Here is a 26073-nt window from a genome sequence, read left to right as displayed (position 1 = left end):
TGTGAAAGGGGTCACCAGAACAAAAGTTTGTTTAGGGCAGTGGTTCTCAATCTGTTCCACCTTGTGTTCAGGTGTGACAGAGCACATTTCCGGGACCTTAAGAGCTCTGTGTATGCTCACAAGCTTGTCTCTCTCACCAACAGAAGTTGGCCTCATAAAAAGATATCCCCTCACCCACCTTGTCTCTCCAAGGGTATGTCCTACACAGCCAACGTTAAGCAGGCCTGGGTAGTCACTGCTCCAGCGCTGGGAGAGCTCTCCTAGTGCTATAATAAAACCACCTCTGCGAGGGGAATAGCTCCCAGCACTATAGCACTATCTACACTGCCACTTGACAGCGCTGAAACTTGCAGCGCTCAGGCGGGTGTTTTTTCACACACCCCAAGCGAAGAAAGTTTCAGCGCTGTAAGTGGCAGTGTAGACAAGGCCATAATATCCTGTGACCAGCAGGTCTACAACTCTACTATAGTATTGAGATATTGTACATGCCCTCAACATTTAGACTTTATTATTGTCTCTTCATCTAGTTTAAAGAGCTGAGTTAGTAGGCATGATATGGAAATTCAATAAATATTCAAAAACTAGGCCACAAAGTCCTGGCTGCCTTAATAAGGGACGTTAAGAACACAGAAAGGTAAAAACATTTATTTTAGAACCATCAAACAATTAGCCCAGCCAGATAGATTTGGCTCTTGAAAGGAGACAGAATGTGCAATTCAGCAGGGCTCTCTCAGAGCAGGACACTTAAGCTGGTTACTCAGAAGCTGACCAGCACCCAGGTTTTTTGGTACTGACAAGTGTGCTGCAACAGCTTTTCCGTTTCCTGGTAACAGGAAAAAAGGGAACCCCTCTGCAGTGCAATGCTCTGCCCCGATGGCGAAGAAACGTGCATGTGACATGTACACATAGCCAGTCTGCCCCCCAGCACCTGGGGAGAACCAGGAGCTCCTTGTGAGGGGTCGCTCGAGCAGGTGTCAGCCGAACTCCTCAGCCTAACACAACACGCCCCTGGCCACAACAGACAGAGCACAGGGAGGTTTTCCTCACTGCCACGTTACTATGGCAAAGGAAATTCATTCCTCAGGAGCCACATAAGCACAGTAGTAAAATGAGGACAACTGTCTGAAGTGCACAGAACTCATCCTTAAGGAAAAACGCTAATGCCTGTTACCTGTCTACGTTTAGGAAATTTCTATCTACAGTGGATAATGCAAGACTATACAAAAGCACTTAGTTTCCAGGAAGCTCAGCTGCAAAAGGGATACATATAAATGTCTTTTGCGTGATATATGTGTGTGTGTGTACAGGCCTCAACCCCGGGATGGGGAAAGCATTGTACACTACTCCCTGACCACCCCCCATCACAGTCCCAGCAAGACCCTATGTACTGAAGTAAAACTAGACCTATCTACTCTAGAAGAGATTAAGCCAGATGGAGCAGCTGTGCTGGCACCAAAGGGCAGGTGTGTTAGGAGCCACACATCAGGCAGTCATCTCTGTTCTCCAGCGAACACACCATGTCTGCTTTGTTCCTCTCCTTCTCCTCCTCTTCCCTGGACACCTTCTCTCTCTCTTTGAGCTTCTCCTTGTTCAGGGTGAACTGGATGGGCTTGGCCGCTGGTTTTGTCCTCAGGTAGTACATGCCTGTCTTCAGACCCTGCAGGGTGAAAGCACGTGAGTCAGGGAATCACACTATGCTGGAGCTCAGGCTGAGTTCTGGCTACTGAGAGACACTTCCCATAAGCCAAGCAGCTGCTTTCGTTAATGGCCCCCCAATAGGACGTAATCACCCCACAGTATTAGCTAACGATCTATGGCTACCATGCTAGGATCCATAGATAGGAACAATGCTGGGAGCGCCCCAAACCACCTAGTCATTCATCCTCAGGGCTTGTCTACTCTTGAAACACTCCAGCTGCGCCAATGTAGACACTACCTATACCGATGGGAGGGGCTCTCCTGTCAGCGTAGGGACTCCCCCTCCCCAAGAGGCAGTAGCTAGGCTGAAAGAAGAATTCCTTTGTTGACCTAGTACTACCTACCAGGGGCTAGGCTGACTTATCTACAGGGCTCAGGGGTGAGGGGTTTTCACACCCCGGATGACGTAACTAGGTTTTTCGTATAGACCAGACCGCAGCAGCGGAGAGATATTGCTAATGGCAATGAAAGGGAAACAGACTTATTTCTAAGAACCACATGAGCCAACTTTTAGTGACCGAATGCGTCAATCCAAACGCTATCAACTAGTGAGCAGGCTCCCACATACCTGCTTCCACCCAAAGAAGTGCATGCTGGTGAGTTTGCCATAGTTGGGCTCTGCAATATGGATGTTCAGGGACTGGCTCTGATCAATGAAAGCGCCTCTGTCAGCTGCCATTTTGAGGATGGTCTTCTGGGAGATTTCCCAGACCGTCTTATAGAGCTGCTTCAAGTCATCTGGAATCTCCGGGATGTTCTGAAAGGAAGAGGACTGGTTACTAGGCAGCATTCCCAATGACCACCTTAATGGCCACATAATGGCAACCCGTAACAAGCTACGCTGGCTAAAACCAAACCGCACTGCAACACTTTAAAGGAGAAGGCCCTGTTCAACCAGGTCTCCAAGGCAAGAACCAATCAGGACAAGAAAGGGAGCTGTTACCCTCCCAACTCAGGGCAAAGGGAAAGGGTTTTATTAGCAGGACATTCACCCTCAGCATGTTTCAAGGGCACAATTTACTGAGCCCATAGAGACTCCTTTGCTTTTCATGTCTGGGTGCCAACATCTCCACAGCAGGTTCTTGGTTTAGGTCTATTGGTTGCTCTGAAGTTTCCCCCATTTACACACACAACTAAGCAGACTACCATTCTCTGGGACAGCTTAGAGCAGCGGTTCTCAACCAGAGGTCTGCGGGCCCCCACGGCTGAAGTCCCGATCTCCGGCACCAACCATGAGGCTGAAGCCAGGAGGCACAGGGCTGAAGCCTCGATCCCCAGCGCCCCCAACCCCCGCGGGGTGGAAGCCTGGAGGTGCGGGGCTGAATCCCAGAGCCCTGGTGCTCCCTGTGGGGCAGAGGCCGTCAGTCCATGAGCAGAGTTGGGGACCTGGAGGGCATTGCCCACCCCCGAACTGCAGCGCAAGAGCACAGAGGTCCCAGGGGCAGCTTCTCCCCCCCTCAAAAATCTCCTCTCCCCACTCCCTGGCCAGGTCGCAGGTGGGAAGCCGGAGCCGGGCAGCACGGGGCAGCTGCTGCTCTGGCTGGTGCCCTGGGGCAGCTGCTGCTCTGGCTGGTGCCCTGGGGCAGCTGCTGCTCTGGCTGGTGCCCTGGGGCAGCTGCTGCTCTGGCTGGTGCTCTGGGGCAGGCAGCAGCAGCGTTCCCTTCTCTGCTGCTGGTGCCCCAGGTTGAAGCTGCTCCTCAGCTCCCAGTCCCCTTTGCTCCCGAAGAGGCAGCCAGTAAGAGCCCCCTGGGTGGGGATCCCCGGCTCTGTGGCTGACAGACCCGTCCAGGAACAGGGACCACAGGAGAGTCCTCCCAGCACACAGCCCCTAATACCTTTCTCCCTGCACCACAGCACCCCCCTGTGAGAACACAGCCCCAGCTACTCTCTCCCTGAACGCTGAGCTACCCTGTCTGCACACAGCCCCTAGATACCCGCTCCCTGCACCCTAAGCTGTTTTCACACTTCTTGAGCTAAGCCCCCCAACTTTGAGTTATAATTTTTGGTTGTGCACCCCTCCCCCCGCCCAGACAGGCGGGTGGCCTGCTGAGGCGAGTCGGGGGTCGAAGTGGTACTCCCTCCCTGGACCCCGCCATGCGGAGGTGGCTCAAGCCCCACTGGCCCCTGCCCCCCAGAAATATGCCAAAGCCCCTACCCCAAGGTACCCCGGCCCTGCTGGGCCCTGGAATGTTTATAGCATGTCAAGGGGGGCCTCAGAGAGAAAAAGGTTGAGAACCCCTGGCTTAGAGGGAACAACTCATCCACCTAGTGCCTGTTCTACTAATTGGTAGGAACACGTATACCCAGTGGAGGCCTCCCTTACACACATTCCAGAAAACTTCAGAAATGGCAAGTTACCCCTGTGGTCAGAAAACTCTTCGAATGCTTCTCAGAGGCTCTCTGCTTTGTCAGAGCCAGCATGCAACATCCCAGCTCTCCCTTCCACAGAGACGCTGCAAAGGCGGAGCAGCGTGAAACACACACTGAGCATGTGTGGCAGGTCCCGCCCTCCTCCTCAAGCACCCGTGCCAGCTCCTGGGAACGCCTGACCTGCTGCCTTCACCACCACATTCATCCCAGCTCCTCTCACATACCTGCACAGAGCCACTGTGGGCGATGATTTGGTTTTTCATCTCCTCGTTCCACAAGCCTCTCTCCGTCAGATCTTTCAACAAGTGCGGATTAGCAATCTGTAGAAAGCGGAGCCCGTTAGATGTACAGAGAAGGGAAGAGCTCTGTGCTCACAGAGCCCATCGCCTGCCTTATGGCAGGAATAACTCCCCCTGTAGGGGACACCCCCACCTACATGGTGCAGGCAGGTCCCCAAATAGCCCCAGAACCCAATCTTACATTCTAAGGAGCTAGCCCCTGTGTCAGATTTTCCCCTTATCTATCCCTAAATCTCTCCCTTCATTTAGCTCCTCCCTTTCCTGCAGTGTGACCAGTCCCCTAGCATTTGTACCTTAATTACACCTCCTGTCGATACACTTTAGTAAATGCTTTATATGTGGAAACCTTTCCCCCTGACACTTCCGTGATGAGCCCTCTGGCCTCTGAACTTTCCCTAAGGCCTAGGTGTCTCCCTCCTCGGCAATCAATCCTGCAGGCAACACTGAGGTCTCACAGGGACCTTCTCTAGCAGAACCAGCATTTCTTGAATTTGTAATTAAGGCCCCTTTAGCATATCCCAGGGCAGTCAAGTTACACACTGTGGCACTGCATGAACATTCTGGCTTAGTCATTTATCTTCCTTGGCATGTTTTTGCATGGGAGAGGGACATACGGGGTAAATAAATTGACTAATACAATGTGCTGCTTCTGTCTTACTGAACATTGCTGGCTGCCAAAAGCCTGCATGTTTAAAAGCCATTTACCACATTTGCCCCGGCCTCCTTACCTGAAACTCGCCCGAGAGGACCCTGCGTGTGTAGATGTTACTGGTATAGGGTTCAATGGACTCATTGTTGCCCAAGATCTGAGCAGTAGAAGCAGTTGGCATTGGAGAAAGGAGCAGGCTGTTTCTAACACCGTATCTAATGCAGAGAGGCAAGGACAATCAGAGGTTAAAGTTTCAGCCAACCAGAGAATGACACCAGCACCTGCGAGATGAATTCCACTGGAAAGCACAACCCTAAGCATAGTTTGGAAAGAGAAGAATCAGGGTTCGGCGCCAGGAACCATGTTGTAAAATAGAAAGGGCAAGCAAATCCAGCAGTGCCCTTTCTAACCCCACTTAAGCCCCCTGACTCCTCACCGCCACATCTCAACAGCCTGACCTGAAACACCTCACACAGGCTCAGCATTCTCCTACAAGCACTCTGCAGTCTGGGTGACGTGGAAGTGTAACTCCACCACAGCTATCCTCCTCCTCACCAGAGCGTCGCAAATGGCTCAGTTATGGGGAAGCGATTAAGGTGGACTGACAAACAAGCACTGCGTGAAAATACATCCTCTTCCCCCACAGTGGACGTGCAGAGGATTTTCCCAAAAAACTTGTTTCCAAGATGATCAGGAGCCCCTCCAGGTAAAAGGAAAAAGCCTCCAAAAATGTGCAGCCTCCTGACAGCCAAGTTTGGCAAACATATCTCGCCTTTCAAAGTAACAGTGGGAAAGATTTGCTGAGGGAAACCTGAAAGTTAAACCCCCTTCAAGTGAATCTTAAAGCATCATGAGGATTCACATTTGCCTCTCCATGATTCCTGGATCCGATGTGCTCAGCTTAGATGGTTTGTTTCCCTGTCAGCCTGCAAACCCAGCCTCTGCTCCTAGAGCCAGATCGGGTTCTTTCCACCTCACACCTATGCAAATGCAGTGACCTGTAATCCACTGGAACTGAACAAACAAGTCTATTGGAAATGCATGAACCAGAAAAGCCCAGCTCGCTCAGTCTCTGGTGCACGGAATCTCCAGAGCTAGCGGGAATAGGAGACAGTAAAACACTTGTCACTAAAAGCTGATCTGTTGAGTAAGATGGTGCCATTTCTACACAATCTTTTTCAAAAGAAACCAGCATATTTCAGGCAATTAAAACAGTAATCTCTACCATCATCAAAGGATGTTTGCATCTAACAGACTGAGCAATACTCGTTGGGGCATTTACTCACTTGGCAATCTTCTCCTTTAAAGCCTTCCAGTCCCACAGGTCAGTAGGGGTGACGTTCCACATGTCATACTGTAGGATCTAAAAGAACAGAGGCGTGGGCTGAGTTAGACAGCGGCTCTTTGGGGTAGGGGCAGCAATTCATCTGTGTTTTGAAGACCACCGTGTAAAATCAATCAAACAAAAAAGTCACTTCAATACTCAACGCTCAGCGTCAGACAGTGAAGATGTGTTACTGGAATTTTGCAGACCCCCACACCACCATTTTCACTAGTGGATAGTGAACAGCTAGCCTAGTGATTACTCAGCCAGCCACTTTAAGTGCCCTCATGCTAGCTCTACTCTATTGGAGACCTGACACTGTCACTTACGCCTTTGCTGACAGGGCAGCCTTCGTAAGTTTCGTACGGGCCAAGCTCTTTGGCGAGTTCACAGCTGGATTCCAAAGCACCGTAATAAATGGTCTCGAAGATCTGCTGGTTCAACAACTGGGCCTCGGGGCTTTCAAAGGGGTATCTCATCAGGATGAACGCATCCGCCAGACCTTGCACTCCAATGCCGATGGGACGATGGCGTCTGTTGGAGAGCTCAGCCTGTGTTTGAGGGGGGAGGACAATATAAGGTAGAAATCAGAACCACATGACCCTGCCAACACATCCACTCACTCCTGCGGCCACCATCCCCTTCAGTCCACACAAAACGGCCTCTCACTTTCCCCTTCCTTGTCCATCAGTCCGGCCAGAGCAGCCTCTCTTTCATTCCCTCTACTAGTTCTTTGTCACCTGATGTTACATAGGGCCTTGAAGGGGAGGACAAGGGCCATGTCTTCCAAGAGAGACAAGTGACTTTGGGTGCCCAACTTGAGGCCCCTTAAAGGAGTCTGGTGCTCTGAGGATGGGTGCTCAGCACTTCCTGAAAAACCAGGTCCTTCTTAGGAGTCTCATGCTGGACGCCCAAAAATCACCAGTCACTTTTGAGAAGCGCGGCCCTTGTTCTCTCCTTCAAAACCTGCAAAACTCCACTCCAGCCTGGATCTCGGCCAGGGTCTCTTACTGCCCCACCCCAGGGGTGAAAGTAAGTTAACAGACTTAGTAGACCGGAGTCCTGAGCAGGGGGCGTGGCCTCAACCAGAAGAGGCAAGGCCTTTGGAGTCCCAGGCCCTTTAGATCGAGATTTAAAGGGCCCAGGCTCCGGCTGCAGTAGTGGTGGCTGGGAGCCCCGGGCCCTTTAAATCACTGCCAGAACTACCATCTGGAGAGGTGGCTGGGAGCCCCAGGGCTCAGGGGCCATTTAAAGGGCCTGGGTATCCAGCCGCCGCTACTGCAGCAGAGCCCCGGGCCCTTTAAATCGCTTGCGCTACCCTGGGGCTCCGGCAGCGGGGCTCTGGCAGTAATTTAAAGGGCCCAGGACTCCAGCCACTGCTGGGAGCCCCAAGCCCTTTAAATTGCTGCCTGCGGAAGCCGGTCCGTTACGGCGTACTGACCTGCTTTCACCTCCGCTCCACCCACCAAGGAGGCCAGTCTCACTCTCCCTCAGCCATCTCCACACTGCCCTATGCAGGGAATGCCTTCCCAATTCCTCTGCACTAAACCCTTCCACCTCCTGAGAGGTACGTCTGTGAAGCCCACAGAAACAGTCAGCAATAAATAAAACCAAACACCTCGTACGACTTCCTTCAGCCTTCCTGGAGCACTCTTTCTACCATGCCTGTCTTCCTTACTCTGTAGGCTCTTCAGGGAAGGGACTGCCTATGTCCTATTCTAAGTCATGCAAAGCATTCGTAGGGGAGGATCTACTCCTCCAACTAAGCCTCCATCACATCTGGAATTTGCCAAGCTTCAGGGTGCTGAGCCAGACTACCGATGAGAGACTATTGCTGCAGCAGGGTAGATGGGTGTTTCATTACCACAGTTCTATTTGCAGAAAACAACACTTACTAGCCAGATTCAGAACTCCAGACAATTTTATAGCATGCAATAGCAGGATGAATTTTGCTTCAACCTTAATCCCGCCAGCTGTAACACAGCAACTCCCTTGTTCCCAGACTGTCCACCTGGTCCTTTCCACCCCCACTCCAGCCCAGCTGCACCTTCCCCCATACCTCTGGCACAGGGTAGAAGTTGATGTCAATTATTTTGTTCAAGTTTCGGACTATGACTTTGGTGACCTCAGCCAGCTTGTTGAAGTCATAAGTGTGCTCCGACGTGACGTACATGTTCAGGGCTATGGAGGCCAAGTTACAAACTGCAACCTGGAACAAAAGCAGGAGCAGAAGCATCAGCCAACATTAGGCAATACAAGAGAGTCCCAGCCCCCAGAGCATGTTCTCTACCCAGAGGAAATGGACACACGGAGATTAAACTAACAGGTCAGTGCAACCGGCAGAGATGGTAGAACATCTGCCTCATCCTATGTATCCCATAGCCCAAGAGTGGCAAGTATGTAGATTGCCTGAAGACTCCTGACCTCTGTAGGAACATAGAGAATGCTGTAATGGATCAGCTCTCAAGCTCATCTAGCCCTGTTGTGATAGTGGCCAGTACCAGGCACCTCAGAAGAAAGTGGAGGAATCCCTGTAGGTTTGCTGATATCCCTCAGCACTATGGGAGTTCTGCTCACTTTATCTGCTGAAGGTCTTGCCTCTCCTTGCCTTCCAGACCCTGATCCCCAACCATTTCCTCTATCACCTTGCTCTGCCACAACATTAGAGTGGCTGATCCCAGCACCAACTGTCCTGCTAGGTCAGGGATATGCAGGCAGCCTCTCCTTGCTCATTTTTTATACAATCCCGCCAGCCCCAGAAGGATCAAACCAACAATTCCTAGCGTAACCCGTGCTTACACAGTGGCTGTGTAATGGGCTAGAGCGTTTGAGCTAACTGAGCTGTCTCCTTTAGCTCAGGCAGCAGAGGCGCCTGCTTTTAGACCTAGTGGTCTCAGGTTAGACCCCCACTGCTGACGACCCACTGGGGGCGTGGCATTACACTGGCTATGCCCAAAACTGTGCCAAGCACTGGTTCCTTTCCTCATTCTTCCTCTGCTTCACCAGGGACTCTGCTCCTCTAGTGCCCAGAGCAGCTGCCCCCCAGTCAAGGGACAGAAAGCAGACAGCTAGTTGTGCAGGTCTCAGTTATGGAGCATCCTGTTTAGGGCCCCACTTTACTCCAGGACTCCGGAGGTTTCAAGGATTCCCTCTTGACCCCATAGAAAACAGGATGCACAAGCTTCACCAAAGCACCAGTATAAGCCCCAGCCCCCCATAGTGACTACGAGCCCCACCCACCCTTATAGCAGCCATGGGCAGATGCAAATGGAGCAGGGCACTTCCCCACTGAGCCCTTATACCCACTTCTTATAGGAAAACATGAACAGCCTATGGAAAAGCCGTAGAGACACACGATGGCTTCCTAAATTCAACATGCCATGCAGTTTCCCTAACTGTCTGTCTTGAAGATCCCCTGGCCATGATTCCCAGAACCCCAAGGATAGGGGAAAAAACAGGTCAAACGGAAGAACGCATAAAGACAAAGCTTCCCCTCACTTGAAAATAGATTTGTATCTGAATGTCCGAGCCTGGCACGGGCACAGCTCCCCCATCGGCGCTGGAGTAAATCCCATGTCCCTACTCACCTCGTCTTTGCTGGTGTACTCCACTACTTCTGTGCACAGATTGCTGCACTTGATGGTTCCCAGGTTCTGCTGGTTGCTTTTCCTATTACAAGAATCCTTGTACAGCATGTAAGGGGTGCCGGTCTCGGTCTGAGACTCTATGATGGCATACCAGAGCTGCTGGGCCTTCACCACCTTGCGGACACGGCCCTGCTTCTCGTAACTGCAAGACAAGCAAACGCTCCTTTAATGCTTCTTTCCCTGGGCTCAGCAAAGAGCTAGTGAAGGGGGTGGGGGGATTCTCTAGTACAGTGACACTTCACTGGGCGGCCAGATCCTTTTATTTGTGGTCCAAGCCAGATCTGAACTGGCCAGTCAGATGACTTAGGGACAGGATGCTGGGTCTCCTCCCACTCACAAGGGGCATGAAACTGATCAGTGCACTCTCTCTTGCATGGCAGGCAACAAATGAGGCTAGTCCAACCTGAAGCCACCAATCCCCTTACCGAGATTTCTCCCTGTTTGTCTTTATTAAACGGAGATCATCGTTCAGGCTTGTCCCCATCTTGGGCAGAATTTCAATGTGGGAGAAGGAGACATCCCCTCTCACCATCCTTATTAATAACCCCATGAACAGAACTCACAGGAACATGGTAGGACAGCACTGGGCTCCAAATTCCCAGATACAGACACAGCCACCCATATAAAGAGGGATGGAAACTCAGTGAATGGGAGATGTAAACAGCCAGCTCTGCTCTGAATTCTGTCCATTCTTCATACCTCTCATACAGTTTCTCAAACTCCTCTCCCCAAACTTCGTCTAGGCCAGGACACTCATTTGGACACATCAAGGACCAGTCCTATGAAGGAGAGGAAAAAGATAGAGAAGATCCTTAGATATCCCATCTCCATCAACAGAATGGAAGTCTGCTATCCCGGGATACCCAGTGAACACCTCCTGACCCACGCACAGTACTGATGCGAAAACGATGAACAAATTAATTTCCCCACCTCCCGAAACATGAGGCTAACCCTGCAATTTCAGGGAAGGGGAAGGGTTATGCAAACTAGCAGGAGTTAAAACTATTCAGGTAACTGATTTTAGATAAACCTAAGCCTCCGCTTGAAGGACAATATTCAGCCTGTAATGACTGCTTACTCCTCAAAACAGAACCCACTTTGAAGCATATGTGCACAGGCACAAGGGGGGTTGTTTATTGAGGAAAGTTCAATGTTTCACTTACTGCAGCTTTTCAGCATTTAAAAGAAATTTCCAGAGGTCAAAAATTAATCTGAGAACAAGAGGGTGAGTGAACAGTGCTCTGAGGCCGAGCAAAGACGCAGGTGATGTGGTATAATCAGTGCCCTGCAGCTCACCCAAAGCACTCTGTAGATTATCTGCATAGGTAAGCTGCTCTGCAGCAACTGTTTTAGGTAGTTCTTTTGCTAGTAGGAAGAGACAGCACATCTCAAATTCCATCTCAGGGTCGTGCTGCAGACTCTGGAATAATGCTATTGCTCCACTAGCCGACCCTGTCCTGCACCAACACATCTCCTCACCTGGTTAGTCTCTACCCGTTTCATGAAGAGATCGGGAATCCAGAGGGCAAAGAAGAGGTCCCTGGCTCGCTGCTCCTCCTTCCCAGTGTTCTTCTTCAGGTCAAGAAACTCAAAAATGTCCAAGTGCCATGGCTCCAGGTAGATGGCAAAGGCCCCGGGTCTCTGTCAGACAAAACACAGCCAAGATCAGAACCAGACACGCAAGGGAAACACATGGGAGTAGAGTGATAATCACATAGCTGCTGTGTAAACACGGACACCAGCTGTGCACAATTAGATCCTACATGGTTTGGGGCCCAGATAATTTCCCCCATTGTTAGAAGGAGCTTGTCTTTCTGAAGTCCCATCAAGGCAGATACACCAGGTGCAGAGTCACACTCACTCTCACTTCCTGGGACTGAGTTCTCTGGGACTGGCCACATGGTGTTTCAGTCAAAAGGAACAAGCATCTGAAACGTCTTCAACTCCAGTGCTCAACAAGAGCTGGGCACGTGAAAGACTTCCTTGCCTGGTCAAGCTTTCTACTGACTTCTGGGTTATTTGTGGAGTGCTTCATTTTTTGCAGGACTCTTTCCGGACAATTTTCAACGTAAGGCACTCCAGGAACTACTTATAAACGAGTGGAAGAGGCTGAGCTTACTGGTGTGGGTATTTTACAGAAACAGAACTTGTAGCCTCCCAGTAAGAGTTGTGGGGGCAACAACAATTGGTTTTGAGACAGCTGGACAAATTTATGAGTGTAACTGTATGATGTGGTTGCTTGTGATGGTGTGGGGCAGATCTCAGCAGTTCTGGGGCTCACTTCTAGTTTATCTATTATGCTCCTAAAAAGCTCACAGGGTTTCAGCTAGCCACCTGCAGGATCCAGAAGGGATTTCCCCTCCCCCCATCAGTGTATTCTGGGGGAGTTTTTTTATCTTCTTCCTCTGAAGCATGAGGGATGGCCACAGATGGAGATGGGACGCTGGACGGGTTGGGCCAGGGCTGAGGTGGCACTGAGCATGCTCTCTCTTTCTCAGGTGCTCGGCTGGCTGGTTCTTGCTCGCATGCTCAGAGTCTAAGTGATCGCCATATGGGGAGAAATTCCTCTCTCACCTACAAGTCAGATTGGCAGTGACCTTGTGGTGGGTTTGCCTTCCTCTGCAGTGCGTGGATATGGGTCACCTGCCAGGAATATCTGGGTATATCTCACTTAATCATTTCACCACAACGGCACAGGCCTCATGCATTGGTGCACCTCAGTCCCCCCATTCTCTGCCTGTGGTACATACTAGCTGAATTTCCTGTGGTTTGTAATACTTCGGTCTCATTTTGGTTGTTGGGTTTAGTGTGAGAGCACTGGGTAAGGGTGGTGGCCTGGGATATACAGTGGTAGGCCCTTCCTGCCTTAAATGCTAGGATAGGCAGTGAAAGGTACACTTGCACTGTGCAGTTCATAATGAAGGGAGAACCAAATACCCATGCGATGGGAACAGGATACTGCTTTTTAGTACATGCCACGTAGAGCCATTGCTCCAGTTCATCAGTGCTAATCGTCAATCTTTCCACAGCCCACTGCTGGCTTATTAAGACATTCAATTAAAGTTTCCATCACCACCTTCCTTCCTGGTTGGAAGTTGACATACCTTATTACCACCTTGATCCACATAGCGGGCGGTGTTGTTGTAGACTCTCAGCATTGGGACAAGCCCATTGGAATTTCCATTTGTCTGCAAAGACACATGAAAACCATCAACCTCTGGAAGCTGGTTGGTTTGTGAGGCTGCTCTTAGACAGACTGCCAGTGAGACACAGCAAACATCAAGGCCCTTACAATGAAAGCCATTTCTTGCCCACTGCAGATAAAAGCTGGCTACAAGAGAACTAATTTTTTAAATACAACATGGAAGTAGCACTCACTGTCAGCTAACAAGGGCTCTAATAAGCATTTGTTTATACAAACCACATTTTTAATGTGCTTTGCTTTACATTTGTGTTAAAATACTCAAAAGCATTATTTGGAAACTTGCAAGAGGTGTTATTGCTCATGCATAACATGGAGAAATCCAGCAGTTTATGAGTCCTGAGGTATCTGCTCTCATATCTTACTTCTTTACAAATTAAAACTAATTGTCTGATGAAACACTGACTTCTTTCTGAACGTACCTCAATCTGAAACCAAAGCACTGTAATAGGAACTTTATGATATCTGGCTTCATAAAAGGATACCATAAAAAGAAGGTGCAAGCTACTGGGTTAGATGTACCTCCCTGACACATGAAGGTATAAATCAGCATGGTGTGCCATTTACTCACTTACCCCAGCAATGTAGCTGCCAGTGGCTCGGATACAGCTCACAGCAACACCAATTCCACCGGCAGACTTGGAGATCAGCGCACAGTGCTTTAGAGTGTCATAGATTCCCTCAATGCTGTCATCCTTCATACACAGCAGGAAACAGCTGAATGGAAACAAAGGGGAGTTGACATCAGACAATTCAAAATCAGAGCGAACAATACCATAGAAGGCATGCAGAAACCTGCCGGGGGTTCTCTGGCATCATTAACGCTTTAGGGGTCAGGTAAGTGAAGCAAAGAATATGATGCAATTTGCAGAGCATTGTAAAGCTCTCACTTTTTAAAGAGGTTCACATGCGCAGCTGAGGTTAATTATCGTGTTTTTTTAAAAGCTAATTTCTTTAACCTAAGTAACACAGAGACTAAAACATTTTAAAAATCAAATCTATTTCTTACCATTTATTTTTGTGTTTTTAGCATCTCAGCTTGGACAACGAATAGTTACTAGCCATGATTAATCTTGTTTCTAGTTAATTTCACTTTTAGGTTCTAATGCACTTCAGGAGAAGGGAGTGTTTAAACAATTTTTAGGGATTAAAAAGATAGTTATGGAATCACTTCTATTGGCTTAGGCTTTTGTGGATTTTTTCTTTAAATATTAAAAAAACACACACACATTTTGGGCCATATTTGACAAATTACAGATAATTTTAATTAAGGGTCACCAAAGTGCAGCTGCCCATTTTAAAAGTTGTCACAGGACATTTCATTCAAACAGAAACCACCTCTTGCCCAGCACCCTCCTCTGCATATAGTTTGAGCCAAGCCTGGCATCCTGAGGTACCTGGACAGCTGAGGTCGGTTGGTGCCAGCATTGAAGAGTGTAGGAGATGCATGGGTAAACCACTTCTCAGATAGAAGGTTGTAGGTTTCTATCGCAGCATCAATTTCATTTTTGTGGATTCCCACCGATACCCTCATCAGCATGTGTTGGGGGCGTTCAGCGACTAGACACCAGAAGCGAGAGAACAGGAACATAAGCATTCCATTTAAAGCCAGTTTTGACAGACACAGATCGTGCTAATAAGAGGGACTAAAATATGCCACTGAAGAAGCCTGAACGGTCAGAATTCTAGGCCCCAAATTTCTTACTTATACTGATGTGGTTAGAATCAGAGGCTAACCATTTTCAGGATTCGAGGTACATTATAATAAAATAAATAAAATAAATAAATAAATAAACTCTCACTATTAGGGATGCCCATGACATTTCAGACACACGGTGACAACAGTTGAAATTGATGGCGTTCTAGCCATGACAACTTCAGCTCTATTACAAATACCCAAACACCAAACAGTGAGATTGCAAATGGACTTCTCGCACCGCAATTCCTAAAACGTGGTATCAGCCTGCTGGAGATGAACACACTCTGGGTGTTCTGGTGCATGAGTGGTCTCTGTGCCAATAGGAACCACGTGCTGGATGCATGAAGTGCCCCATGCAACCATTATTTAAAACAAAACACCCAACTAACAATGCACCACTGTAACTAATAATTACAAGCCTTCCCGCAGCTATGGCAAAGAGATGCTTATTTCTTACTAAAAGATGTTTGGGGAGGGAGCATTTGTGGGTGAAGGGGGAATACACAAGCAAGTCTTTCTGATGTGGACAAGCAAATTACAAATATGCTGTACCCTCTTGGAAAATAATGGACACTGAAAATTGTGAAGGAAGCTACCTAGAACCATTTAGACCCCGGCAGAGAATACATCCAACAGGAACAGTCCGTTCTTACCTTTTGAATTGATTTTCAGCAGATAGGAGCGCTCTAGAGTCTTAAAAAAATAAAATAAAGAAAAAGAGGCATCTCAGTTATCAGTCGCTCAGATTCCAGTTTAAAAGCTGTACTGATTAATGCACAAAGCTCTGGGACCAAAAACCCAACTCTCAAGCAGCTTGGCTCTCCCAGTACCAGATTTCCTATACAAGCTCAGTTCCCTGCTCTTCTTCAACCTTTATTACTGATATAGCATCCGAGGTGGGCTAGATGCTATCCAGTCATACGTCAGCAAGGTCCCTGCCCTGTGGAGTCCGCAATCTACGCAGACACAGTACAGATAAAGGAGTGAATGCATGGTGAGGTTTAGTATTTCCCTTCGATCCATGGTTTTGGTAGAGACTGGGGGCGGGGGAAGAGTACTATTTCCCTCAGTACACTTCCTAATACTGTCATCATTAATTATCCAAGATGAGAGCCTCATTGTGCTGGGCACTGAAGAAACACATTGTAGACAGTCGCTGCGCCAGAGCTTACAATCCAATAGACAAGGGTAGGGAAAGTGTGTATAACAAAGAGTAGACAGTGCAATGGTGGCAATCGTGTTAGTTCCACAAGACTGGATGGAGACAGGAGGGGAGCTGAAATAGGTTAGTGAGGAGGGGATAAAGTAAATGGGAAAACAAGTGAAGGAAGAGGAGGAAGGTTAAGAGGGGCAGGTGTGGAGACAGGCTGTGGTGAAGACACTGGGGAGGATGGAAAAGGGAGCTGGAGCAAACAGCAATCAGCACAGGGGACAGAACGTCTAATCAGAAGTGTAGAAAATACTGACGGCATCATCCGTGTCTCTGCTTATGCCGCTGCTCTATCAGCTTGAGTCTCTGGCTGGCTCCTCTCTGAAGTTTCTCTTCCTTAAGTCCACATAAGCTGGAGGAGGGGGATGCCACAGGGATCCCAGTGCTGGAGGTGGGGGGCATCTCCCCTGCCCAGTTCTGAACTGGGGGGCTGATTTTGTTAGAGCTTCAAGGAGGGCAGAGCTAGGGTTTAAGTGACCAATCCTATGAAGTGCCGAGCACCCTCAGCTCCTATGGATTTCAGTGGGTATCTCACAGGGTTGGACCCTAAACAGCTCCCTGAAGAAGTGTGTTTTAAGGGTGGATATGGAGGAGAAAACAGAGGCAACGCAGACTGGCTGTGGGAGAAGGGTCTGTGCAACAGCATGGAAGAATGCACAGAGATAAATGGGAGGACACGCAGGGGACAGATGTGTGGCTTGTCTGAACAGTGGGGGAAAGCTTTTATCTGGAATATGAAGACCTGATGTGTTTGGATTCAGTTACTCCTTGAGGAATAGCATGTGCAAAGCAGAATCTGGCGGAGCGTCCAATGCCTCTGCTGCAGGGAACTTACACCCCAAATGCTACAATGGAATGCACCTTTGCCCTGGCCTTGTAATACATCAACCCAGGTCAAAGAGGCTGCAGCCTCACACTGGCCTGGTTGTCTGCAGAATTTCCCAGAGTATTTAGCTTCCACATCACCCACTTTTCTTCTATAGAGAGAAGCTATTTGGCATGTAGACTTCAGAGTCATTACAAACAGAGGTGCTGGGCATCAACTGGTGCAGTGCTCTCATACACATTCACCCTTTCTTCCTGCTTTCCCCTTCAGTAGTTTCAGTTTATGCTGGGCCTGTGTCCTGTTCCTAATCCCCAACTAACACAAACTAAAGCAGTCAAGCATGCAAGTCCACCACAATGGTGCAGAAGCTGTGCAAAGGGCTAAACACATGAGCATATACTGCAATGCTGAGTGACTGTGGAGAGCCCCATTGCACATGATCCCAATCAAAACAGGTTGCTTTATTAGCCACAGCACAAGAGTATGCTCCCCTGCAAAATTTTCCACCACCACCCTCCTGCCCCAAGGCCAACTAACTATACACTCAAAGGATTTAAATGTGCATTAATGGATGTCTTGAGGCTGTCAAAAATAGCACTTGTGCTCGATAAAAATGGCACAGTGAAGCTTTCAGAAAATACTGGCATACCCCTCAGGCACCATAGACAAAGCAAGGCTGAGAAATCATAGAGGAAGGAGCACATGGCTCATTCAATTTGGCCACTGTTTTCTGGAAGCTTTCTTCACTACTACAGACTCTTTCTGCAGCAATTAAAATGATTTAGGTTTTTTCCTTATGTTGTTAAGGCTTTGGGAAAAAAAAACCTAAATCTTCACTCTCACATGAAATCTGGTCTTTACCTTAAAGCCAAAGTAGTTGTAGGAGAAGTCTCTATCATAGATGATGGCGGAGTTCAGGCGCTGGGGATGAAACAATCCAGAGACAGGTTAAGCACTTAGACTGAGGAAACCATCTACCCTAACATCAGACCCACACAGCTTCACATTACCAAAACAACAGTGTTCTTATTGTTCAGTGCCTCTGATTTTCATGCTTCTGGCCTCAACATGACTCCATAGCTACAGGCACCAGGCAGAAAACCAGCATATGCAAGGCCTTCTTGGCAAATACAGCTGGCATCCTATGCTAAGTATTAATGAAATTCCACTAAGGGCAACATCCTGGCTTCTGGCCCTGCTCAGCCATACACCTGCATTCTAGTTAGACCTCACACAGGAAAATTCAGAACAAAAAAAAAAAAAATCACACTCAGGTTGCAACCTAAAAGGATACAAATAACAAACCTCATCTCCCTTCCTGAAAGACTGTTCTGTTAAATAAATGAGGAGATTCTGTTATTTTATTACGTTAAGAGCCACTCTTTGTCCAATTACCAAATGAGCCTCAGACACTCTAATCCTACAGTGCTGGGGGCCATGTAAGAGCAGGGATAGATGTCCTTCAATAACAGCATTAGAAGTATCCTTCAGTGGTCAGAATTCCAAATGTTGTTGTCCAAAATGGAGAAGTCACTGTCTGTGTTAGTATTTACATCAGTGCACGATTTTTTTTTGGTCCTACAACCAACATGGTTTACTTTCGTATTTAGAAGTTTAAAATATCACAGAACTTAGTTTGCTGGATCTTAGGAACATCAGATCCCATGAAGGGCTACATACATCTTTGTTAGCCAAGACAATGTCTAGCGTTTCCTTGGCGATCATTGGAGAGTGTCTGCCATTATGAGGGTTTACATAATTGTACAAATCTTCCATGACATCTACAAAGGAAATGGAAAGAAGAGTCAAAGAAAAGCCATTCACAGACTTTTATTTACATGGTCTGAAAACTATAATTACAGACATTGAACATGCCTGGACCACTGCACTTCTCACAAACCTAGCCCACATGGAGTGTCTTCAAAAAAATACACGTTTGTTTGTTCTTCTACCTGTCCAATGGCAGGGAATATCTACTACTCAGAAGCCATAAAATAATTTGCTTTTATGAAAGAAATTCTAGGAACACAAAGTGTCGAGTGGTAGTCATATAGATGTTAAATAAGCCTAGTCCATATAAAGTTTACCAAATGGGTCTTGGCTAAAAGTAACTTACTTTTTTTAATTTAGTCTCTTCTCATCCTTACACAGCTGTTTCTATTTTAGGATGAGGAGAGAGAGAGACAGTGAGGCCATCCAGGTTTTAACAGTGAAATGGTCCAGCAGAAACTTCTCTATAATGTGAGCAATACTACATAATCAAACTTTCTCAGCATATGTGCAGTGTGCCCAGCCATTCGATAGCATCACCATCAGCCAGGTGACGAGCCGGTGGAACTAAACGTCTCAGATACACGTGTTCAACACTTAATCACTCCTGTTTAAGAACAAGTTTACCATAGTCATATCATCTAATGCTCCAAGCTCTCCACTGGCTCTCTCCTCAACAAGGGAGGACAGGTTGTTACTCAAGTGCCCACGGACACACTCACCACTGAACACTTTCTTGGTTTCTTTGTGCAAGTTGGAGACCGCAATCCTTGCTGCTAGGATGGCATAGTCAGGGTGCTTGGTAGTGAGGGTTGCAGCTGTCTCAGCAGCCAGTGTATCCAGTTCCACAGTTGTGACACCACTGTACAGACCCTGAATCACCTTCATGGTGATCTGTGCCTGGGGAAATCAGAATTCTGCAGGTTAGCTACCTGTGTTTCAGGGACAAACCCATCTCTACAGCAACAGTCTAGAACAGGGGCGGGCAAACTTTTTGGCCTGAGGGCTGCATCGGGTTTCGTAAATTGTATGAAGGGCCGGTTAGGGGAGGGGGTCGTGACCCGGCCCCCACCTCCTATCTGCCACCCCCGGACTCCTGTCCCATCCAACCCCCCCATTCCCTGACAGCCCCTCTGGGACCCCTGCCCCATCCACACACCCCCGTTCCCAGTCCCCTGACCGCCCCCGGACCCCCGCCACCCCATCCTCTCATTCCCGACTCTTCCCCCATGCCCCCGGGACCTCTGCCCCATCCAACCACCCCTTCTCCCTGTCCACTGATTGCCACCAGAACCCCTGCCCAACTGCCCCTACCACCCCATCCAACCGCGCCTCCTTCCTGACTGCCCCTCCCAGGACTCCTGCCCCTATTCAACCCCGTTCCCCCAACCACCATCCACACCTCCGCCCCCTGATCACCACCCCAAACTCCCCTGCCCTCTATCCAACACCCCCTACTCCCTGCCCCCTTACCGCGCTGCCTGGAGCACCAGTGGCTGGCGGCGCTACCAGCGCGCTGCCCGGCTGGAGCCAGGCCACGCCGCTGCCACCACGCAGCATCTGCAGCTGCACTGCCCCAGGAGCTCACAGCCCCACTGCCCGGAGCATTGTGCCGGAGCGAGTGAGCTGAGGCTGCGAGGGAGAGGGGACAGCAGGGGAGGGGCTGGGGGCTAGCTTCCTGGGCCAGGATTTCAGGGGCCAGGCAGGATGTCCCATGGGCTGGATGTGGCCCGTGGGCCATAGTTTGCCCACCTCTGGTCTAGAAGAACCTCATTTTCCCAATGCCTAGCATCGTATTTTCTGTTTGCAAGCAAAGTTTTACAATATGTGCTTCACTTTAAACAGCAGGTGATAAAAGTGATTTATGGACTGAGCTGCCTTGATAGAGGGAAAGCACCAGGCCGTAAAGTTACAAATGTCTAGCGACATCTTGGAGGTATGAAGGGGCAAGAAATATAAAAATGAGGTATTGATCAGGAATCATCTGATCATGCACAAGGTTTTCTATGCAGTTCATTTCCTAAATGTTAATGTGTCCTGTTGAAGTGGTAACACAAAAGCAGGAACGCCGCATCCAAACCTGTACTTGCTCAGGAATTTTCAAACTCTAAACAGCATTCTGGCTTTTCACATGCCTGATCAGGCATGTAATTTGTTATATTTAAACTAAAAATAGTTAATACTAAAACAGTTTGGCAAGAAGTGGAGATTCTCTCACATCTACCCACTGGGATTTTTTTTTTTTTTTAAATGCCACTGCACATTGAATGGATGTTTTCAGAGAACTATCCACAATGACTCCAAGATCTTTTTCTTGAGTGGTAATAGCTAATTTAGGCCCCATTATTTTATATGTATAGTTGAGATTATGTTTTCCAATGTGCATTACTTGGCATTTGTCAACATTGAATTTCATCTGCCATTTTGTTGCAAAGTCACCCAGTTCTCTGAGATCCTTTTGTAGCTTTTCGCAGTCTTCTTGGGACTTAATTATCTTGAGCAGATAAACTAAAAAGTAACTACCTTCGTTATTAGCCCAGTCACCAGGTTGCTGTACTAGGGATCCAGAGACCTAGATTTGATTCCTTGCTCTGACAGCAAGACAACAGACCTCTCCATGTGTTAGTTTCCCCAATTGTAAAACAGGTATAATGATTCTCCTGCCTCTTTGTAATGCTCTTTGAGATCCATGGCTGAAAAGTACTACTTATTTCTAATGCACTGACAGCATCCTAAGTGTTTTACAGACATAAATAAAGATAGGGCCTTTGTGACCCATGGCCCTAATCCTACAACTTACTCCACATGGATGGACTCTCACGTCCATGAAAAAACCCCATGGATGTTAATGGGGCCATGCATGGCTACTGAGGGGAGCTGCTTGCAGGATCAGGGTCAATATCAACTCCTAGGCTGTTCAAACGAATAGGGCAGTGGTACTGTTAAGAGAGGGAAATTCACTTCTGATTGAAGAACACTTTTGTGTCTTTCAGACTGGCATGGACATAAATATAAAGAGAGTTGTAAAAAGGACATTTTTTAAAAAGCCATGTGATTGCTACACTATTTTAATGAAGAGAAGCAAGATACTCAAGATGAAATGGCAGGGAGCTTCCTAACACCAGGAACATGATCACCTCAAACCATGTTTGAGGGATCCACTAAAAGGAATTTATAACAGGTAAACACAAATCTCTGTCTCAGACATTGCACCTGTAAGGGAGAGAAAGCCAAACAAAAATCTCTGAAAGAATCAAGTTATAGTAGAACCTCAGAGTTACGAACACCAACATTTGGAACCTGAAGTACACAATCAGGTAGCAGCAGAGACAAAAAAAACAAAAAAACAAATACAGTACAGTCCTGTGTTAAACATAAACTACTAAAAAATAAAGGGAAAGCAGCATTTTTCTTCTGCACAGTACAGTTTCAAAACTGTATTAAGTCAACATTCAGTTGTAAACTTTTGAAAGAACAACCCTAAGTTCAGAGTTACAAACATTTGAGAGTTACGAACATTACCAATGTGTTTATAACTCTTGAGGTTCTACTGTGTATAAAAAAAAGTAAAGGACACAGTGGTTACCATTAAAAAAGCAGCATTTGATAACAGTTCACACGTAGGGGTGATGGAACATGCCAACATCTCCCCTTACTCCAGTGTCCCCAAAGCGGTGCCCACGGTAGCAATGGTGCCCACCCGGGCATCTACGTGCGCCCGCGTAGTGGCCGGTGGACAAGCATCTGCCGAAATCCCGCAGAAATGTGGCATCACCAAGAGGCACCGCCGCCGAAATGCCGCTGATTTTTAGCGGCATTTCAGCGGCAATGCCTATTGATGATGTTACTTCAGTGGCATTTCGGCAGCGATGCCTCTTGGTGACGCTGCTTTTCAGCGGCATTTCAGCGGATGCTTGTCCACCGGCCACGGTCCTTGGTGGGTCGTCGTCCAGCGCCCGCCACCCGGAAAAAGTTGGAGACCATTGCCTTACACTAAGAAAGGGAAATAACTGGGTGGCACCTGGATTACAAATGGTGGCTTTTCAATGATCACCACTGTAGCATGGTGGAAGGTGGAGAGGATACAAATCAACTCACAGGATCGACAAAGTCAGCATTGAGTCCATAGCAGAGCTTCTGGATCCGAGAAGTGATCTTGTCAAACATGACACGCTCATGGCGCCCATCTACCAGGTGTATGGGAAGAGAGGGGAAGAGAGAAAGAGAGATGGGCCTTTATACAGCAGCATGAATGACACAGCCGGCCACACGCAGCAGGGGTCTGTGGGGCCTCACCACCATCTATGGCCACCAAGTTCTCTCTGTGCTCTCCCCAACACTCCAAGGGCTCTGCTCCACAGCTCTGTGAGCAGCAGCTGAGGAGTCCAGCCCTACGGGGATTATTGATGTCATTTGTGGGGTTCTCCATTCAAGGAAAGGGGGATTGGTGGGGATCCAGATGTTAGGGGCCCAGAGTCACAGGACATAGGGATCCCAGTCTCCAGGGGGGCTGCCCTCCAGTGGTGCCACCTGTGGGGTGCCCCACTCAAGGAGAGGGGAATTAGTAGAGGTCCAGAGTCACAGGGAGTAGATGTCCTCACATATGCCAACAGACAGGCCTTGGCCAGGGGGCCGGTGTTACGTCTAGGGGGCACACACTCCAGGGGGCTCGATGCCATCTGTAGGGTCCCCCACTACAGGAAAGAGGAGTTAGCCAAGGGGGGGCATTAGGTGTAGGGGGTCCCACACTCCAGAGGCAGGGTGCCTAGCGCTATTTGTGGGGTCTCCCCTTGGGGAAAGAGGAACTGGCTGGGGAGGGCTGGCGTTAGGGGTGTCACACTGCTGGGGTCGGGGGCTCAGCACCATCTGGGGGGCACCCACCTCAGAGCAAGGAGAAGTAGCAGGGAGCCCCATCACACGGGGTAGGGAGCCCACCTGCCGGGGAGCAGCCCCTGGGGCTGGGTGCCCACTCTGGGAGAGGGGAGCTGGGGGTGTCCATGGTCCCACACCAGGCCTGGGGGCTCTGCACTCCAGAGATCCTGAGGGGCCCAGATCTGCTGAGCCACCGGGGGGGGATGGGGACCCCAGAGCCGAGGGGGGCGAGAGGGCGCTGGGCCGTTGAGCCCCCGGGGGGCGGGGAGCCCAGAGACGTGGGGGGGGCGAAGGCCCATTGAGCCCCCAGGGCGCGGAGAGCCCGGAGCCGGGGGACTGGGCCCGTTGAGCCCCCGGGGGGGAGCCCAGAGCCGGGGGGGGGCTGGACCCGTTGAGCCCCCGGGGGGTGGGGAGCCTGGAGCCGGGGGGGACGACGACGAAGGCCCGTTGAGCCCCAGGGGGGTGGGGAGCCCGGAGCCGGGGGGGGGGGGACGACGACGAAGGCCCGTTGAGCCCCGGGGGGGTGGGGAGCCCGGAGCCGGGGGGGGGGGGGGAGACCACGAAGGCCCGTTGAGCCCCCGGGGGGTGGGGAGCCCCGAGCCGGGGGGGGGGGGCTGGGCCCGTTGAGCCCCCCCGGGGGGGGGGGGCGCAGGGCCGGGGGGGGGGGGGGGCTGGGCCCGTTGAGCCCCCCCGGGGGTGGGGAGCGCAGAGCCGGGGGGGGGGGGGGGCTGGGCCCGTTGAGCCCCCCCGGGGGTGGGGAGCGCAGAGCCGGGGGGGGGGGGCTGGGCCCGTTGAGCCCCCCCGGGGGTGGGGAGCGCAGAGCCGGGGGGGGGGGGGCTGGGCCCGTTGAGCCCCCCGGGGGTGGGGAGCGCAGAGCCGGGGGGGGGGGGCTGGGCCCGTTGAGCCCCCCCGGGGGTGGGGAGCCCGGAGCCGGGGGGGGGGGCTGGGCCCGTTGAGCCCCCCCGGGGGTGGGGCGCCCGGAGCCGGGGGGGGGGGCTGGCCCCTGTGCCCCCCCCCGGGGGGGGGGGGGCCGGACGCGGGGGGGGGGGGGGCGCCTTGAGCCCCCCCGGGGTGGGGGTGCCCGGAGCCGGGGGGGGGCTGGGCCCGTTGAGCCCCCCCGGGGGTGGGGAGCCCGGAGCCGGGGGGGGGCTGGGCCCGTTGAGCCCCCCCGGGGGTGGGGAGCCCGGAGCCGGGGGGGGGCTGGGCCCGTTGAGCCCCCCCGGGGGTGGGGAGCCCGGAGCCGGGGGGGGGCTGGGCCCGTTGAGCCCCCGGGGGGTGGGGAGCCCGGAGCCGGGGGGGGGGGCTGGGCCCGTTGAGCCCCCGGGAGGTGGGGGAGCCCAGAGCCGGGGGGGGCTGGGCCCGTTGAGCCCCCCCGGGGGTGGGGAGCCCAGAGCCGGGGGGGGGGGCTGGGCCCGTTGAGCCCCCCCGGGGGTGGGGAGCCCGGAGCCGGGGGGGGGCTGGGCCCGTTGAGCCCCCCCGGGGGGGGGGCGCCCGGAGCCGGGGGGGGGCTGGGCCCGTTGAGCCCCCCCGGGGGTGGGGAGCCCGGAGCCGGGGGGGGGGCTGGGCCCGTTGAGCCCCCCCGGGGGTGGGGAGCCCGGAGCCGGGGGGGGCTGGGCCCGGTGAGCCCCCGGGGGCTGGGGAGCCCGGAGCCGGGGGGGGGGGGGTGGGCCCGTTGAGCCCCCGGGGGGTGGGGGAGCCCAGAGCCGGGGGGGGCTGGGCCCGTTGAGCCCCCCCGGGGGTGGGGAGCCCAGAGCCGGGGGGGGGGGCTGGGCCCGTTGAGCCCCCGGGGGGTGGGGAGCCCGGAGCCGGGGGGGGGGCTGGGCCCGTTGAGCCCCCGGGGGGGAGCCCGGAGGGGCCCTGGGGGGGTCTCACCTCGCTTGATCACGTGCATGGCAGCGGCTCGGGCCGGACGCTCGCGCTCGCGCTCTCGGGTGGGTGTTTGAGCTCCAGGCGCGACCTACCGCTTCCCGCTCCCGCCAACTGCGCCGTTGATCCCGTCGCGCCGCCGTACCGCCCCGCCCCGCCCCTTCCCGTCCGGCCGAGGCCGCGGCCGCCATCTTCGATACGGGCAGCGGCCCGACCCGGGGCTCCAGCCCGGCCCGGGACCCAGCGCTTCCTCGGCCCCTCCTTCCTCGCCCTCTTCCCCCGGGAACACGGCACAAGGGGAAGGGACCAACGCGGGACTAGGGAGGGGGCCTTGCCCGGTTCCAAGATGGCGGCCGAGATCCCGCCTTCCCGTCCCCTCATTTCAGATACGCCGCTGAGGCGGGAGCGGGGCGGTTTCCGGCCCAGGGTTCGCCCCGTGGAGCGGCCCGGCCGGGGGGCTCCCTCATGGCGGGAGGGGCAGACCGGGGTGGGAGACTCCCGGTTGTGAGGGACACTCGTGGGGGGCGGGGAAGAAAAGGGGGAGACTCCCTGGGGGATGGGGAGCACTCGGGGGAGGGGAGACTCACGGATGTGAGGGACACTCGGGGGTGGGGAAGAGAAGGGGGAGAGTCCCTGGGGGA

The 26073-nt window shown here is 51.6% G+C and overlaps 1 protein-coding gene across 1 annotated transcript; it reads right to left on the bottom strand.

The window, feature by feature from the left end:
* Positions 1 to 629: 629 nt before the first annotated feature.
* Positions 630 to 25578, bottom strand: RRM1 (ribonucleotide reductase catalytic subunit M1). The gene is made up of 19 exons (XM_045023917.1): positions 25439 to 25578; positions 22793 to 22881; positions 19417 to 19594; positions 18605 to 18705; positions 17786 to 17845; positions 15542 to 15581; positions 14587 to 14749; positions 13765 to 13906; positions 13092 to 13175; positions 11467 to 11628; positions 10687 to 10766; positions 9928 to 10129; positions 8400 to 8549; positions 6670 to 6891; positions 6303 to 6379; positions 5096 to 5231; positions 4293 to 4388; positions 2267 to 2455; positions 630 to 1657 (listed from the first exon to the last, which is right to left on the bottom strand). The coding sequence occupies exons 1-19, from the start codon at positions 25455 to 25457 to the stop codon at positions 1469 to 1471; spliced, it is 2379 nt and encodes a 792-aa protein (XP_044879852.1). The 5' UTR covers positions 25458 to 25578; the 3' UTR covers positions 630 to 1468.
* Between the last annotated feature and the right edge of the window lie 495 nt (positions 25579 to 26073).

The sequence above is a fragment of the Mauremys mutica genome, chromosome 1 (assembly GCF_020497125.1).
Source record: "Mauremys mutica isolate MM-2020 ecotype Southern chromosome 1, ASM2049712v1, whole genome shotgun sequence".
In the NCBI taxonomy this organism is placed as follows: domain Eukaryota; kingdom Metazoa; phylum Chordata; order Testudines; family Geoemydidae; genus Mauremys; species Mauremys mutica.
The sequence above is the reverse complement of the archived record's forward strand: the minus strand, read 5'-3'. Positions and strand labels throughout refer to the sequence as shown.